The sequence below is a fragment of the Rattus norvegicus genome, chromosome 1 (genome assembly GCF_036323735.1).
Source record: "Rattus norvegicus strain BN/NHsdMcwi chromosome 1, GRCr8, whole genome shotgun sequence".
NCBI lineage: Eukaryota > Metazoa > Chordata > Mammalia > Rodentia > Muridae > Rattus > Rattus norvegicus.
This window is the reverse complement of record NC_086019.1, coordinates 55,308,298-55,326,948: the sequence shown is the minus strand read 5'-3', so window position 1 is coordinate 55,326,948 and position 18,651 is coordinate 55,308,298. Positions and strand designations below refer to the sequence as shown.

At 46.8% G+C, this 18,651-nt stretch overlaps 1 protein-coding gene across 5 annotated transcripts in view; it reads right to left on the bottom strand.

Annotated features, from left to right (window-relative positions):
• Positions 1 to 18,651, bottom strand: part of Rps6ka2 (ribosomal protein S6 kinase A2) — a 275,284-nt gene that overhangs the window by 127,323 nt on the left and 129,310 nt on the right. The window contains exon 1 of one of the 5 annotated variants that reach the window (NM_057128.1): positions 7,813 to 8,138. The exons of the other annotated variants lie outside the window; for them this stretch is intronic. Coding sequence (NP_476469.1) covers positions 7,813 to 7,911 — 99 coding nt within the window. The 5' untranslated portion in view covers positions 7,912 to 8,138. Of the gene's footprint in view, positions 1 to 7,812; positions 8,139 to 18,651 lie in introns of those variants that run through there. 5 annotated transcript variants of the gene reach the window in all.

Here is an 18,651-nt window from a genome sequence, read left to right as displayed (position 1 = left end):
TGCCTGTTTTCCTTTCCTTTCCGCTAGCCTCAAAGTCAACCACGCCATGGAGAATCATTTACCTGCTACAAAGGTCTCAGCGCACCTCTGCGAGCCCATTGTGAGTTACAGTACCAGCCCTTCTGGGTTTCCTGCTCTGACAAGGAGCTTCTGGCTACCAGTTCCCTCATGAGCATGAACGGGGGTCTGGCGGCTCCTGAGAGCATTCACAGCCCACCCATGGGCTCCTCTGTCCCTCCTGAACACTACACTCCATTACTCCATTCCAGCTCCCTCACATGGGCCCCTCCAGGCAGCTTCTCAACCCACTCAGGCAGTTACCTAACAAGCAGTGTCCTGTGTGTGTGTGTGTGTGTGTGTGTGTGTGTGTGTGTGTGTGTGTGTATAAAGACACTGACACTCCACAAGACGCCTAGATGTAAACATCAACAGGTAGGCTGTCCTCCAACTTTCATTCCTGAAAGGCCCTCTATCCTGTTCCCAAACACTCAGGCTAGCCCCCACCACAGCCAAATAGAAGTCACTTCTCTTTCTATTATGATCTCAGCTACCCACTTACTAAGTGAAACACAAAGGCACAGCCCATCCATGCTCAGGAGGGGGTGTCCCGCCCATCCCACGAAGCCCCACTTTGCAGTAGAGAGCACCTGCCTACCACAGCAGATTCCAGCTCTGCACAGGCGAGTGTCTATCTGAAGCCCAGAGGATGACAGCCCCAGAGGCACACAGACCTTCTGTGGGCTTCAGCCTCCTTGACGTAGTTCTTTCCCAGTCCCAACCAGTGATGACCTGCTCCCCACTGCTGGATGTCCTAATCTCCTGAAATTTCATCTTTTCTCCCCAAGAAGCTGGTGCACTTCTACCAAGGCTTCACCCCTTGCCACCATCCCTCAGCTTGAACAGAGAGAGAGAGAGAGAGAGAGAGAGAGAGAGAGAGAGAGAGAGAGAGAGAGAGAGGTTGCAAATGACAGATACAAAACTCCTTCTTTTTGAGACAGAACCTCGTGCATCCCAGAGAGGACTTTAGCTCTATATAGCTGAGGATGAGCCTGAACTTCTGACCCTCCTACCTCTACCTTCGGCGATCACAGTACTGGAATTACAGGCAGGAGCCACACTTAGTTTTATGAGGTACAGCGGGTCAGGCCTGGGGCCTCTGGATGCTCTCCACCAAGTGAGCTGCATCGCCAACCCTAAGCCTTCATCCTAAGGACACTTACCACTGTAACCTAGGAAAGCCAGCTTTCTGGTGACAATACTAACCTGAGACAAATGTGTGCTCAGAGTGGGAAGGCAGAGGAAGCTGGCAGGGAGAACTGTATAACGCCAGCACTTGACAGAGGGTCCGGCTAGTATCTGGGTATAGCCCCATGGAATATCCAGTACAGATCTTCCTTAGCTGGCCTCTAAAGGCCTGAGGTACCACCTTTAGAAAGCAGTCTTTACCTGTCTTCTAAAGAGGCAGGTAATCCGAAGGATTAAGTAAGTTATCCAGCTGAAGGCAAGAAAACAGGAAGTATGAGGTAGTCAGGCAGCTAGCCAGTGAGATCTAGGCATGCTCACAGCAGGCGTTCACAGGGACACAGCTGGCCCCAGGGGTGCAGAACTTCCTCTATGGCTGGAAGTGCCCTGCTGACAGGGCCTGAAGACCTCTGCAAGCTGTACCTGGGAATCAAGCAGGTCTCCATGACCAGTGGTGTGGTTGCTATGTCTTTTAGCAGACCTCAAGGAACTAGGCAAATAGCCAGCTAAGCAAAGACACACATCCCTGCTTGGCCGGCACACTGATTCTCGCCTGTTCCTGCATCTACCCAGAGAGCCCTGGTGGGAGGCTCCTTCTGTGATTGACAGCCACACTCCCTTGGCTTCATCCTCACTGACTTACCAATCAGCACAAACAGTTCTGAGCATCAGATATGGACACCGCACATATCTGCATCTCACCCAGGAGCTAAAAAGCCTACATCTTAGCAAGTTCCTCATGGTCAACTCGACAACTTTAATAAGTGAAAATGTATCATCAAACAGGATGCCAAGAAGCAGTGAAACACGCCCTATCACTAAGTAAGCCGCAGATCATTCCAGAGAATTCTTCAAGGCTCACCTTAGCTTTGCTTTGCTTATTCAAGAGCATGGAATCTTGGCAGGGGAGAAAATAGATTTTTTTATACCAATAATATATTATAAATATATATTATAATACAAAGAATATTTATTTTGATATTTATAATATTTATGTATATAAATGTTGTATATATGTGTTTATTATTAAGTAGACATATTATTTATATATTAGTATGTATTTATTTATATTTTTTCTGACTAAACTCCTAGATGCCAACTCCACCTCCCATGAACAAACTCATCTTCTGCTCCCCCCACGTCAGAGAGGCACTCTCTCCACTGGCAGCATTCAAAATCTGTGACTGAGGCAATCCCATTGGTCACCTCCAGCTTCCTCCCTGCAGCCACAGCTATGGAAGCTGCCTCAGAAGGTTTCTTCCTCTCCTACTGAGTGTACACCCACCATATCTGAGGAAGTAACATCCATTCATCACATCTGATAAAGAGAGAGGCCCCTGAGTAATTAATTGGACGTCAGGGGACAGATGTCCCAACTCTTATTTAATGTTCCATTATTTCAGTCTTCTACCTCAGAGTGCATGAAAAAGGAGCAGAGACTTGAACGGAATGAGCATCAATCACTCTGTGTGGCCTCCCCGAGGTGACCCCCGTGGCCTCCTATGACCATGGTCACGGAGACAGCCAAAGGAGAACTGGCAAAAATCTCAAGAGTTCGGTTAGATGTATTTTTGAGTAAGCAAAAGATACTTTGATATATTTCTTTGATGTAAAGAAAGAATGTGGAGGGGGGGAGGGGGGGAGGCTACAAAGTTAGGGTATATCCCAGATGCAGTGAACACAAGAAAGGGACTAACCATAGTGTTTAGAAAATATGGTAAAGGATAAATAGACAAATGACCTTTACTAATGTGACCATTCTTATGTGTGGACTGCCCACCGGCCTGCCTGCCTGCCTGTCTGTCTGTCTGCCTTCCTCCTGGTTGTCAAAGCCCAATACAAGTAGTAACAGCATGTCTTGGGTATTTACTGTACTAGAAAATTATTTTAATTAGAAATTATTTTCCTTGGACATTACCTGAACTAGAAGAACTTACGTACTTAGCTACTGACCACCAAGAACAAGAACGTTTCTACCACAGCTGTAGGCATGCCTGACACTTGCCTCAGCTCCTTTCTTACCATTTACATGACTGGGACGCCATGTTTTTCTTAAAAAAGAGTCGAGCGGGGCTGGGGATTTAGCTCAGTGGTAGAGCGCTTACCAAGGAAGCGCAAGGCCCTGGGTTCGGTCCCCAGCTCCGAAAAAAAGAACCAAAAAAAAAAAAAAAAGAGTCGAGCAATTAAGATACGGTCCTATGAGAACACAACTTTCGATTACCTATGCCGTGACAAACAAACAAACCGGCATCTGATCTAAGCAAATCACCTAAATCCGCTGATTTAAGAAGCTCACATGACTTACACCCCAAGAGCAGGCTTCTGTTGATTGCCTGGCCACTGTCTCTAGATACTAAGTTCCTCTGCGGCAAAGATCATAGTTTTATATCCTAATTGCTTAGTTCAGTACATGTTCCACATGCTAGGATTTTTTTATCCTCGAAACTAAACGTTGGGGCAAATAAATAAACAATCCTGCCAGTCAACAGTTTATCACCACCAAAAAATCCCATTTTTTTTCCTCCTTATTTCTCATAGACTATCTTTTGGTAGAAATCTCAGTTTCGGATGAAATGGCTGAAATAACAGATCAGAGATGTCCCTGGCCATGGTAACACCGCAGAAGGCCACTCCATAAGCAAGCTGACTGCCTATCCATACCTTTAGTTAACAGATGAGATCCTGCGTTTAGCAGATAACATCATTTTACATTAATTAGAAACCTTTGCCGCCACTGGGGAGACTATAAACCAGGAGTACACATGCCTACAATCACACCTTTGGGGTCTCCGCTGGGGTTTCAGATGCCTTCCTGCTCAGCTCTGAGTTGGAAATGGACACTGGACCATCACTGGGTTTTAATTGCCACCCCGGCTCAGGGCAGAGCAACCCACGTGGGTAATGGATCCATGGATAAGTGCAGCTGACTCATGGCAGGTACCGGTGATAAGAGGAGCACAGGAGATGGAAACTCCAACTGAGCAAACATGGCCATCCTATCCTGTGGGCAGTTGACCTTCCCCATGTCAGGCCGGAAGGGCATGGGAGCTTTTGGTTACCAGGCAAGGCCTGTATCTCGGGGACAGCACTAGCCATGCAGACACTGGATAATACGAAAGCCATTGATAAGCGTTTTCAGAATCCACAGCTAACAGTGACTGAGCAGCTTGATCACCCAGACTCCAGTTTGTCTTTCCATACTGTCACTCACTCACCCCAATATTATCTATCATGTCTGTCTTGTGGCTGAGAAAGAAGAGGCTTACAGAGGTTAATAGCTGCTCTAGTCAAAGGGGGAGTGTGAATTTAATTGAGTGCACATGTCAGATTCACTTAGAATTGTCCAGCTTCCAGAAAAGGTTTTCCAGAGAGAGAGGGGAAAAAAATCAGGCTATGAAGCACATTCCAAAATATTTCATAGAGTAATTACCTTTCTACAATGGCAAAGCTTCCTGTGTGCCTGAATACATCAATGGCTACAGAGCCAGAAATGACTAAAATTGATAACAGCAGTCCCCTGCTCCTACATGAGAGATATTCTTTAGACCAACACAGGAGATGGGGCCCCCTTAGACTCCGATTCCTCATCTGTAGCTGGACCCTGAAATGAGGTAATGGTAACAACTCACTCCTGTGACCTCAGGGCATGACACAAAGGCTGCACCCAGAGTCTCTGAAACACATCTGCCGGAGTGGCCCACCTGGCCAGATCACTTAGATCCATGCCAATACAAGACGAAAATAGTTAAATGAGATTTATTTTAAGTTGAAAATTCACGTTTCCACACGTGATTAAGTAACTTCGTCTCCACAGCCCAAGGTTTATCAAACGTTGTATTCTAAAAGTAAAATAAATTTTGAACACAATGTTAAATCAAACTTAACTTGCTGTTGATTTCCTGTTTACACCATTAGGCTTCAGGTTGCAAAAACAAAGGTGTTTAGTTTTTCTGTGTATCCTAAGAACAATTTTCAAAGAACAATGAAGAACTTCAGTATAGTGAGTTGCCTTTTTTTTTTTTGTCCCAACAAAGAAACACACAACAGTGTTCGATACTTTACGAACCTTCTCTCAACCTCAACGTACTGACAGACCTTCCAGCTGAGTTTTACACTCTTTGGATGGACTCTTCTTTGGCCCATAAGCAGCTGTCTGTCTACCAAGGAATGGGAAGGAACCTGAAAAATGTGAAACTGTCTGACACTTACAGCACGAGCATACAGCCAGCTACATGTGGTCCTGCGTAAGTGAGGTGCCCAGAGGCCAGAACCTCTTTGGCATTATTTACAATCTGCCTTGTCCAAAAGCAGCCTGAATGCACACAGGCTCTTAACAAATGCCTACTGAAAGATGGGCAAGCTTCTAACAGACCCAGCATTTCTCACGGTCGGTCTTTCCCCTGGCTAAATAGAATAAGAACAGCAGAACATGCTACGTGGGTTTTCACAGACATCAAATGGTAGAAAACTGAGGGGGGCATTTGTAAAGCCCACATCCATGCATCTGAACGCCCACCTTAACTAGCTTGTGCCTCAGCACCTAGCACAGCATCACACGGATGCACAGGGGGCGTTCAAGTTACTGATAGAATGCACTGCTTTCTGAGCCTTTAAAAAGTGTGTGTGTGTGTGTGTGTGTGTGTGTGTGTGTGTGTGTGTGTGTACAACTGCAACACACTGCCATATATGAAAGTCAGAGGGGGTTGGGGATTTAGCTCAGTGGTAGAGCGCTTGCCTAGGAAGCGCAAGGCCCTGGGTTCGGTCCCCAGCTCCGAAAAAAAAAAAAAAAAAAAAAAGAAAGTCAGAGGACAACTGTAGGATTCAGTTTTCTGCTTTGACCATGTGAGTCCCTGGGGATTGAACCCGGGTCGTCTGGCTTGGTAGCCAAGCATCTTCATTTGCTGAGCCGTCTCTCTTCCCCCTTCTCATCAGTTTGACCTTCTGCATATCCACAGGTTTGTATAGGGGTCTTAGGAATGTTATTCACACATACACAAACACACATACATACACAGGCCTTAGGAATGTTATTCACATACACAGGTCTTAGGAATGTTACACACACACACACACACACACACACACACACACACACACACACACAATTACTTTTACTGACCCCCAACATCCACGCACCTTGTCCACCACTGTATTTGAGGCCTTCCCATAGCTCAGTTCAGTTCTCCTTGCTGAATCAGCACACAAACTTCCCAGGTCCTTCCAACTTCTCTATAAATGGCAGGAAGAGTTTGCTCACAGCAAAGGAGGGACAAGAGCAACAACTCGGAGACAAGGAACAGCATAATGAACTTGGCATTGAGAGCAAATAGGAGATTAAACCAAATGATGAGAAGGTAATACTTCTGTAATTTCTATTCTTGTTAGCTAGATTTTTGCAGAATCCCAGGGGGAAAAAATGAACTTTTGCTAAATTTCTTATCATTAAGTTTAAATACTCCTCCGGATTACCAGACCAAAAATTGTGTTTATCCAAAATCAGTGTTTTGCTCTCTGAGAACAGCTCTACTCTCCTGGTTTCTGAGCTGGAATTTACAATAGAAACTTTTTAACAAGCAGTTCCCTGGACTTAAAAGGTTTCTTGATCATCGCAGAGCCCTTTGCCTCTGTATAACAATCTAAGGCTGAGACAAAGAATTTCAACATGAAATATGTGACATTGTTGCTAACCACACATGGGAACAAACACACTCATGCACACTCACGCCCACACACACACAATACCATATGGGCCTGCACTGAAACAGGGGCATCAATGTTCCATGAAATCTCTAGGTCAGTTGTCAACTTTCTCTCACACACTTCACTTAAGCGGGTCACAGCTTTGCCATCTATGGACTCAACAGAGGTGGTCTGAGCACTGGGATGAGTATAGAGTTTAGTTGTTAGTTAGAAATGAAAGCCACCGTTAAAATCACAGACGACTGAACATGGAAGATGTGGGACCTGCAAAGGTCAAGATTTTCCGGCATTCCTCGGGTTTCAGAACCAATCTATTTCAAAGCCCGGGCTGCGGGGGAATTGCGTCAGGCCCTCCACCACCTAGGAGCACCAGAGTCCATAGAGCCCTCCTGACTTGCTTTGGTCAACTCTACACTGATCTCAAATACCCTGATCCATACAGTACCGAACCCATGGCAGAATGGGCAGGCAGGCACCAGAGGCTACGGAACTTGGGACTCATGTGCTCCCAGAGCACCCCCACACCACGAAGCAACCCAGCTGCACTGACCGCACCCCTCCTCTAAAGCCTCTCTCTAGGGAGTGATCCCCGAATCCTGTGCACACAGGGGCACTAGATAGAAATTCACTGGGGTTAACTTCAGTCACAACGAGGACTCGCTCTGTGCAGTTGTTACGAAGTGCTAACATTTGGAGTCATTTTGATAGATTTTCATGACAACTGGACCAGTTTTCAAATAACTTCCCACAACTGGCTCTGGTCTGGGGTGATAATGCGCCGGACTGTAGCCGCACGCCCTGGGGCTCCACATGCCCACTCTAGGCGCTGCGGGGACCCGCATCCTGCGCGCTCCCGGGGAGGGCCTTTACCTCGAGGCGACTCAGACTGGAGCTCTTGGAGCGCGACTTCTTGCGCAGGTACACTGAGAAGAACCTGCGCACCGTGAACTTCTTCATGTTCAGCTCCATCGCCCCGCGCCCAGCTGCCAGGAGCCGCAGGGCCGGCGGGCGCGCATCCCCGGCACATCCCAGGCTAGGCAGCGCGCTGGCGGGCACGCGCGCCGGGGAGCCCGACGCGGCGGCCCTGGGCGCGGATGCGGACTGCAAGCACAAAGGGCAGGCCGCGCCGGCCACCGGGCCCCGACCCCAGGATCACTCCCGCGGCGCCTTTGCCTCCGGCCAGGAGTACCAGCTCCTGGCAGCCTGCCCCGCCCATAGACTACACCCAGTGCTGTTCCGACCAACCAGAGTGCGCCTCTGTACCACGCCTACACGCCCACCCACCAATGATTGCCTGCAGCAGTAGCTCCTTTTTCCCCTTTCAGTTGGAAAACCCACTCGGGACAGCCCCACCTTCACCCCGCCCACCACCATACTCTCCAATCATCATCAGCCATCCTGCCCAGGGGCGTTGTCTCTGTACCCCCTCCAATCAGCGTGGTTGCCTACTCCCCCTTCTCCTACTACTCCTGCCCTCAGAGAACAGTGGGGTGCAGTATCGCCCCGCCCACTGCTACGGCCACCAATCAGCGCCCACGCCCCTTGTGTGCCTAATCAGCCGCTCCTGAGTGAGGTGTGCTGCTCGGATCCTGTCTCCCAGCCTCATCTGTCCGAGCTGTTGTGTTCTTCTCCAAACATATCTATCTGCTTGAACTCCACGCTTAGCATCATGCATTTCTCCGCAGAGCAAAACTTTAATGACCTAGCATGCTAGAAAAGCGCCCACAAGCGCTACACTCGGGTCACTCCTCAGCTGGTCCCTGCAACTCCTAGCTTATTGGGGAACCATTGAGAGAGGACCCCGCCTGCTTCGCAATGTCAGCGGCTTTCCTCCTCTCGGTAAGGACGCCTCACGTGGTCGGGGCTAGCAGCTGAGAACAAAGGCTCACATCCGCTCTCTGTGACCTCCGGCTCCATTTATAGACAATTATCCACACAGATGACTTATCAGGGCCAGCAGCAGGAACATCCTGAGTCCCAATCTGAGCGAGTAATCAGAGCCTGCTTTAACCTAAGTCCAAATAATCCTTCCTAGACACACAAAAAGAAAGGCTGAGGTTAATAAAGTACTACGCCCTGTGGCAGAGTAGAAGCAGATTAAAGAAGAGCAGCGGGCTTGTGGAGTACCTATCTAATCACAGTTCTCTTGGCCTGACTTCCGCATCTGTGGCCACTCTGGAGAAAACAGATTGCCTCTCCTGCACGAAATGCAGCCCACCAGGCAGTTCTCAACACTTTCCCTCCCAGACTGGTGGTAGTCAAAAGGGACACAGGAATCAGAAGACCCAACATGCTGGGAAGCCCACCATGTCATGGAAGACATCAAGGGGTTAATTTCACCTGGATTGGGAGTCAGTCCCATCTAGAGAGAGCTTTTAGGGATTGCTACCTTACTCTCCTAGGGCTCCAGAGATAAGCTGCATGCAGTGTAAGGGTTTGCGGCTTCACCAGAGGCTTGTGACTTGTGACTTGTGACTTGACCACAGTATCTCAGTGATGCCTGAACTCCCTGAGGGACCTTTTGGGGATGAAATCAGAAGGGAGGGCTAAGGTCAGGGCCTCTAAGCAAACCTTTTTAATTGTTCTTGGAATGTTTATTATTTTACATTGCCTAAGGGCAGGGATGGTCCTTCCTCAAGAAGACTTGACTCAGGGACTCCTGAATTGACAAGGCCTTGGAGAGATGAGGGCAGAGGCTTCCAGCTCACAATCGTTAGTGGTTCCTCTGATCACTCTGCTTTCGCTCCCAGGAAACTGATCTTGGCTCTTTTTCTATACTTAGGGAGCCCCTGAGCCATGTCAACTAGGTTCAGGAGCTCACCGCTTCTGAGATCGCTTGCAATTTAATAAGAACTCTGGACAGCCAGAAAGTCTCCGAAACACTGGAAATGAAGCTCAAAAGCAAGCTATGCAAGCTACATTCCAAAGCTAGGGTGGAAGGCTGCAGCCACGGCCAGGCAGAGCCTGGAGGGCTCAGTGGTAGTTAGCAGAAGTGAGATAAGAATGCTTCAAGCTGAGAAAACCAAGGCAGCATCAGCTCTGTCCACCTAGAGCCACGCTGACTTCCTGTGGCTTTAGCACTTTGCTGAAGGCCATGTGAGCTGGAGAAGGAGTTCCGTAGCTGGAACCCACTGAAAAGCACAGAGCTGCACAGGAATACTAATCCCGGCAACTTCTTTGAAGATTTCGGTGTCTCCAGTCCCTCTAGATGTCATGCCTACCCTGGAATTTTTCAGGGCACATCTACAGTGAATACCACACACCAAGAAGTGGGGGAAGGGGTACTGGTTTCCAATGCACCTTCCTCCCCTTAAGGCATAATGCATGCTGAGGACTTGGGGGAGGGGAGAGTAACACCTCAGAAACAACCAGGTAAAGCCCTGTGGAGATTAAAAGAAAGCAGATTGGCCAACTGGTTGGCCATGCCTTCCCATGCCTGTGTCTCCAGCTCTGGAGACTGAAAGGGAAAGGGGGAACTGGGGGGAGGGGGCACAGCCCTAAGGGAAAAGCAGAAATGGGCAGGACATCTCAAGCAGAAGGGACAGGTAGAAGGAGATTCATGATTAATGATGTAGGAACGCCAAGAGAGAGCACTGACTTAGGAGGAGGAGGGATACATGGAAGAGAAATCATTACGTGTAGGGAGAGTAGAGTATTGTGTGTGTTGTATGGATACATCTCCTGTCAATTAAAAGCTATGGCCTATAAGAGAGGTAGATGAGAAAGTGGGACATCCAAAAGGCAGAAAGAATTCTGGGATAGAACAAGGCACAGGAGGAGTTGCTGGTGAGTATTGAGGAGGACAGAGGTAACTAGCCATGTGGCAGAATGTAGATTAATATAAATGAGTTATGTTAAGTTATTAGCCAGTCAGGGAACGAGTCTAACTGTATGGCCTAGGTATTTGTAAATATTCTTTGAGTCTTGGAGCTTGGGGAGGGAAGGGAAAACAGCCCGTCGTCGGTCCTTTAACAATTGCATTCACAGAGTGAAAAAATAAGAGAGGCAAAGCAGAGGAGCGAGCTCTTCTGTCTCTGGGTGCTAACATGATTTTAGAGCTGCGCAGCTGTCCTGGAACCATGAGGGACCCAGCTGTCAGGCTAAACATGATGCAGATAAACACTAGGAAATGCAGGTCCTCTAATCATCCTGTTAAGCTGCTGTATTAACCAATTCTGCGGCCAACCTTCTTTGAGAACTATTTCCATGGGGAAAAAAGAACTCCATTGACCAGATTTTCCCTTTTTCAGCAGAATTTGAAAACATTAAGTAAGGCATTCATTCTTTGCTCAGTTGGTTTATCCAGATATGTCCAGTTATCCAATCCAAATTTTTGTGAAAATTATTTAAGGTTATTTCAATAGCCATGATGCTGAAAGACTATCGTGGGAGTTGTGACAAGCGCCATAGCAGCAGAACAGGAGACTCTCAGATGTGAATTCACCCCGAGCAGGGCATGGATTGGTCTCATGCCTCAGCACTGTTCTCTCTCCAGAGAACCACAGGGAAAGATCTGTCGGAAAATGAGTATTCTATGACTCGGGCACACGCCAGCTTCTGAGGAAGCACACCCTTGGTCCCTCTGGAAGTGGAAAGAGCAATGTATGGAGCATGGCTTCTCAGATCAGGTAAGAAGAGGGAAGGATGGAGAAAGAGAGCACCCCATACCCCAGGGGGCAAAAAAATTGCCAATCCTGCCTCACTGTGTGGCCAAAGCCAGAGCTTAAGGAGTGACAGTTGGAAGACATTTTTCCCCCAAACAAAGGAGACATTTAAGAAGTAGTAGATGATACACACGGAAATGCATCTTCATTTTAAAACTTCTCTTGCCAACGGGGTGCAGAGTAGAAAATCCTTGGAAAGTGGAAACCATTTCCATAAGAAAAGACCTGTGACAACCTGGGGGGATGAGAGTGTCTGGACAGAGAATAAACTACGGTGTTCCAGAACATGGCAGGATGTGTGTGCGAGGGCAGAGGGCAGCTCCTGGACACAGTGTCATTCCAAACTGGGCCTACAAAAACCCCTGCGACTTCCGAGGGAGGAGCAAATGCAACTCCCTTTGTTAAAGTTTGGGATTATTTTCACACTGAAATATCTAGCTTCCTTTAAAATGTAGTAAATAATATCTAATAATCAAGAACTAGCAGAGACAATTTAAAAACTACGGGGAAAATGAAATCGAAATTTAAATAAGACCTGTGATGGCAAAAAAAAAAAAAAAAACAGTTGTAGTAAACCGAGACCAGTTGCCTCTGGTGTGAACACCTGTGTGTTGTTTATTTTTGTGATTCCCAAATTATTAATCAGTTCTCTCCTGCATACATTTGAATGTGACTTAGGGGAGGGAGTGACAGCTGGGACTGGGAGCTTCGCTGTCATCATCCTGTCCCCCCCATTGATTGCTGCTGCGCCCCCCATCCACCCAGTGCCAAGCCTGGAGACACAGGGGAAAGGTAGCCCAGGCTGTGCTCACAAGGTGAATCTGCATGGTAGGAAAAGCTCTGGGAGCTTCTGGTTGAGATGAGAAACAAGAGGGCAGCCTGTGTTCACCCCAGAAGACAAGGTCATGTTGGCCAGATAACAGTGAAGAAGCTGAAGAACCGGAAAGCACGGTCCAAAGACCACTCCACCCGCTGAGCCCACATGCCCGCTGCTGTGTGGAGGGAAGAGGGCAGGGGTCCCAAGGCAGACTTTGGACAGACTTTGCACATGGGGATTTTGAGGAGCCCATCCTGGCAAATCTAACTGTGAGCATCTTCAGCTTTGCACACTACCCCTACGGAGCTGCTGCTGTCCTCAGCCTCCTAAGAACTTAACGCCTGTCCGCACCTCCCTGGGAGCAGCGAGCTCTGTGTCCGACATGAATAGTTCTGCACTCCTTGCTGAAGACCTCATAGGCCCTTACCTCCCCACCCACAAAGCAGAACCCCAACTCCGGATTATACAAACGCCCTTGGACCTCCTGAATCCTGCCTATCACCCTTCCCAGCAGCAGGCTCAAGCCCTGGTTTTCTTCTTGGTCCCTGGATGTATGAAGCTCAGCAGATAATGGGGGAGGGAAGAAATACGAGCATTGGTGACGCATCCAGTCCTTCCACTGTGTGACGACCACAACGACCAAAGCTCAGGCAGAAAACAGACAACATAAACTGTCTGTGCCTGTGTGTCCAACATAAACAGTCACACATAGCCTCTAGCCCAGCGATTCTCAACCATGCAATACAGTTTTGGTGTCTCCCAATCATAAAATTAGTTCATTGCTACTTCATAACTGTAATTTTGCAACTGCTATAAATTGTAATGTAAATCTCTAATATGTGTTTGGTTTCCAACCTGGGACAAGGGGCTGAGGTGCATATTTTATGTATCAAAACAGACTTAGCCTCCAGGTTCTCCCAGCATCTCTCAGTCCCTACCTGGCATACCCTGCCCCCAACCATAAACCTGCCAGGCTAGAGGCTGCGCTGCCCTTTCCCCAGAGGCTCCTCCCTGTCTATCCAGACATTCAGGTGTCTCTCTTCTCTCTCTTCCTTTCCTATCTCTCACCGCTAAACCTACCTTTAATATAGTATAATCTGGCCTGAATTGGCTCATTTCACTGACGGAGAAGTAATCTATAAATATGCAGGCTATCTAATAAGTAACCCCAGTGAAAGGGTCAATTGAGCCAATGGAGTCATGACCCACAAGTTGAGAACTGCTGTTTTAGAGAAAGCCAGGTAGCAGAGAATCCCTCAGACGTGGGACCAAGGAACACAGGCATGCTGCCACTAACCACAGATCACAAAGAAACCCACATGAGTCCAAGGCCACAGACCCAGAGTCAGAGTGTAGTAACGCAGCTAGGGGAAGTGTCTGCTGCAGATGACAAGATGACCAAATGTAATATGTCCACGGAAATTAAAGCAAGATGTGCAAACATGATTACGGGCAGGAGACAACAAGGGTGACTGATCAGATACAGAACAAGGGAGGAAAGATGTGACCTTTGACACTAGTTAGATATGGCCAGCATAGGTGTGCTGTTCATCAGAGGTCGGTTAGAGTGAAGCAGGCAAAGAGCAGGGTCCCAAACAAATACACATGCTTTATGCGTGAGCATCCGGGGGTGGGAAGAAGGCTCCCAACTTGCATTTCTAAACTTTTGAGATCGCATGACCCAACCTTTGCTGAAACTGAGTTTAAGTTGTGCGGTCTTTACCAGGTTCCATCACTGAATCCAACCCACTCCCGAAGTAAGAGTCAGCCTTAGTTTCCCAGCCTCTCCACTCAGATCTAAGAGGTTCCTCAGGATGGTCACTGTACTTGCAAACATCCTCAGACCCCTCCATTCCAACCCTCTCTCATAAATTCTGCCAGATACAATTCACTGGATACAACCTTCACCACCTCCTGTCACCCTGTCACCAAACTAAGCAGGCCAGCAGGTCCACCCACAGCTCCCAATGCCTTCTAAACAGGGAATCTTCCTCAGAGCATAGTTGGAGCCTTTGAAGGACAAAGGCTCTTTGCCTGCGTGTTGGCATTGTCTGCCAGGTGAGCTGCTAGAGTCCACCATGACAAGACCTTGGCCTCTGCCTGGACCTTCCTTCCTGGTCTCCCTATCTCTGCCTTCTACTCTATGGGCTCTGCCTGGTCCTTGCTTGATGCTCTGTTTTGTCTGCAGCTTTCTACAGCCTTGCCTACATCTTGTGCCAACACTAAACCGGGGCCTATATTCTACTCCTGTTTGGCTTCTCTAGAGAGTCACTTCCTATAAAGGGCTTTATCTCTGCAACCCATTAATCCAACAGACAGACAGACAGAACCCCATTCTCTGCAGTGAAGACAGACACCAGACAAGATGAGGAGGGTAATCAGTTAACTAAGAGAAAAGGAGTTTTCCTCTCACCCCCAAGTCTAGGCATGAATTATAGAGGGACCCTGAATGCGGGTGGGGGTAGCAGGAAACAGGAAGCAGGTTGAAACTATAGCAGGAAAGGGTCCTGTAACTTGAAAGGGAGGGGAAAAGCTTTTTATAATAGAAAGGTCTAAAAAAAAATCTGGAATCTGTTCAAAAGAGAATGTAAATTCCTTGGTAGGTTTTTATATATATATATATTGATAGAGATCTTCACCATTTAAAAATATTTCATAGGCATCAACAGAACAACACAGAACAAGAGGGGGGCATACAGAAATTCTGAAAGCCATGAGGTGGAAGGGGGTGGCACCCCACACATACACTGTCTGGTCAGGACCGAGGATGAGGTAAAGTGGAAAATTCTAAGCCATGTGTTCGAAGACATGTGTCGATCCAGTCTTTCTGGGAAACACACAAATAATGATTAAGACAGTATTTGATCTTCTTGACTCAGAGCTGGGCCTGAGGTCTAGCATGAAGAGCTGCCACATAGGTCAAGTTTCCCACAGAGAATCTGGAGATAGCACCAGGGGCCACACGAGGTAAGACGTGATGTTAGTCTGTCCCAAAGATGGTGTCCCTAAATGCGAGCAGGTGAACCTGGAGCAAGGGGAGATGCTGGTTTGAAGCCAAAGGTGACAACATTTGTTTCTAAAGGTCCAGGTGGAGAACATGTAATGCTTACTCAGAAGTACATGTATGTGCTTGCTGGACACGTGCCCGTCAAACTCATGCCATGATAAACACAGAACCCCACAGCATATGCGCTCATGGTCTTGAGTTGATAGACTCCCTGTGACCACGTGTCAGTGGAGGTGACAAGGGATGAATTTACATTAGAGTCCCACAGAATAGGCCTCACTGACGCCTCTGGGGAAATCTAAAAAATTACAAGGAAACTAGATGTTATGAAACGACCAAGCACGTCTGTTTAAAAAAAAAAAAAAGTAAAACTTGAAGACTAAAACTATAATAATTTATCTTAAAAACAGATAGATAAATAGATCAGCTTAGAACATAAAAAAAAAAAAGGAAAACATCAGTTTAAGGAAAGCACTAGAAAAATCTGGTAAAGGAGAAGTTGGAAGTGTTTCAGGCAGAGTGTGAAGGACAATAGGAGCTGAGGGAGGGCAGGGAGCAAGCTCCCAGTCTTCAGTGAGAGAAGACAAAAGAAAAGTCAAACTGATGGGCAAAACCCACCAGTGTCTTACAAAGATCTGGTAATTCCAAGGAGGATTAAACAGAAAGAACCTCACACCTAAATCCTGCATGTTAACAAGAGTAGGAAAGCAGGAAACCAGACAGTTTTGACTATGGGTGACTTCTCAGTTGAGGGAAGAAGTCACTGTCTCAAAGACGGGCTCCTCTGAGCCGTGAGCCAAAGAGAGTGGAGTGATTTGTATAAAATACAGAGAGATTAAATGGAAGAAACAATTTCGGTCTCAAATTCTCTCTTGCAAAAGCAATTAATTTTCATGAATGAGAAAGACATTTGCTCAGAAGCAACATGGGGACGTGTGCAACCAATGAAAATCTTAAGAGTGACGCTAACCACGTAAGAACTAGATAGACAGAAATTAAAATATTGTATACGGCATTTATTTAAATCAAGTTTTAAAAACTGGCACACGCAGGGATGATAGGGCTGCTCAGTGGAAGGAGGAGCTTGCTGGCAGGCCTGACAACCCAAGTTTGATCACCAGGCCTCATGAGAATTGACTTCTATACACTCACCTTTCAGTGAGTGAACACCCCCGAACGGCGAGACACACACATGCATGCACATGCGCGATCGCGCACACACACACATGCACACACACACACACACACAGAGGCACATACACATACACACACATTAACAAACAAATGTAACTTAAAAAGATAAATTAGAACACATGTGATCTCATGATCTGAGATCGAGCCTTGTCTTTGTGCTTTTCTAGAGATGACTAATAAAAGCCAAACAATTTCAGGTGAAAGTGCATACGTTGAAGTTTCTAGAATAATCAATAAAAATACAGATCCAAGGTGAACACTGGTAAAAAGCAAACATGTAACATGAGAAAAAGTGCAAAAGAAGTGAAGTTGGATAAGAAAGGAAGTTGTGATTGGGAGTCTACCAACATTGCCCAGAGTGCCTCTGCGTCCTACTAGCCACTTCCCGGGATGGTATGCAGGAGACAACCTGGAGAAATGAAGTCACAGTTCCCTCCAGGACAAGAGTAGACTAACTTACCATGTGTCCAAAACTACCATGTCCCCTAAGCTTGGTGTGAGCCCAGCATCCCTCTGCTGTATCCTGTTAGGACCTGTAGAACCAAGGATCGGTGTGGGTGTAGTCCTCTCACCGCCTGCTCTTTGAATGGAGCGGCCCCTTGCTTCTCATCCTGGAAGCTCACATTTCCCTCCACTGTGTCCAGCCAATGCCAGCTGGTTATTACTTTGTTAAAAAAAGGCAAGGTCAAGAGTTGGTGTTTTAGCTCAGTGGTAGAGCGTTTGCCTAGCAAGCGCAAGGCCCTGGGTTTGGGGCTCAGTTCCGGGAAAAACAAAAAACAAACAAAAAAGAGGCAAGGTCAATTTGTAATTTTTAGTGTTTAAAAAATATATCTCCTACTTTTTAAAATGTGAAGCATACAATCAATATTAACGTGACAGTTCCTTCAGTTAAGGGACAGATCGTCAAGCTGCTTTGAAATCGTACAACTTAGCTACAGAGATATGCTAAAAACAAGAACATGGAGAATTTCAAACAGGAGTATGGGGAAAAGCCATACCATTCAATTAGCAATGAGAGAGACAAGGAATTACTCTCACACAAAAGCACGGATACACAAAAGGCAGTCACTACTCACTGATAGAGTCAGCCACAGGGAAGGCACAATCACTTAAACACGCATGTGCTGGTTAATACAGCTTCAGAAGACGCTGGCTAAACTCCCACAAAACAAAGCCATGCCAACAAACCATTATCATTTGAATAAATTGTTAACACTTCCCCCAGTAAATGAAAAAAAACACAACGGAAAAAAATCACCACATTTTTTGAATAACTAAATCTTTTTTTTTCTTTAGAAGCTATATTTATTTAAATCACTTTTGATAACAAGGCAAACACTGTCACATTAAGTGACTCACTCTGTGATGGGGCCTCCTTCCTGGAGCACCTGGCTAGGATTCTGGAGACAGTGCAGAAAGCCCCCATACCCTATCCTCTCCTCTTTGGAATACAAGTGCCCTGAGCTAATCTATAGTCTTCTTGGGGGAAAGACTCAGATTTAAGGAATAAGCATGAAAGAATACTGCAGGTACATTTTAGCTTAGAAATTTTTGAATAGTCTAAAACCATGAAAAATCCCAAAGAAATTAAGGCTTTGTGATTGCACCATCTCCACATAGTTTTTTGTATGCTTGTTTGTTTGAGGCAGGATCTCTCTGGGTAGCCATGATTGTCCAGGAACTAATTCTGTGGAACAAGTTGGCCTCGAACTCAGAGATCCTCCTGCCTCTGCCTTCCCAGGGATGATATTAAAGGCATATGCTACCACCCCCTGGCTAGTGTTTCTATCTTAATTGTGTCCCTTAGAAAAATAAGTGGCAATCCTAATCTTGGCACCATTAAATATAACCTAAACCGGAAACAGGGTCTTAGCAGATAAACCCAAGTGAGGATGAGGTTTTCACTGTGTAGAATTGATCCTAAATTCAATATGGCAGGTGTTTTTATAAGGCCGGATGGGGAGAGTAAGGAGGGGAGAGGAGGGAGGGAGACAGGGAAAGAGGGTAGGTAAAGGGGCCTGGGAATG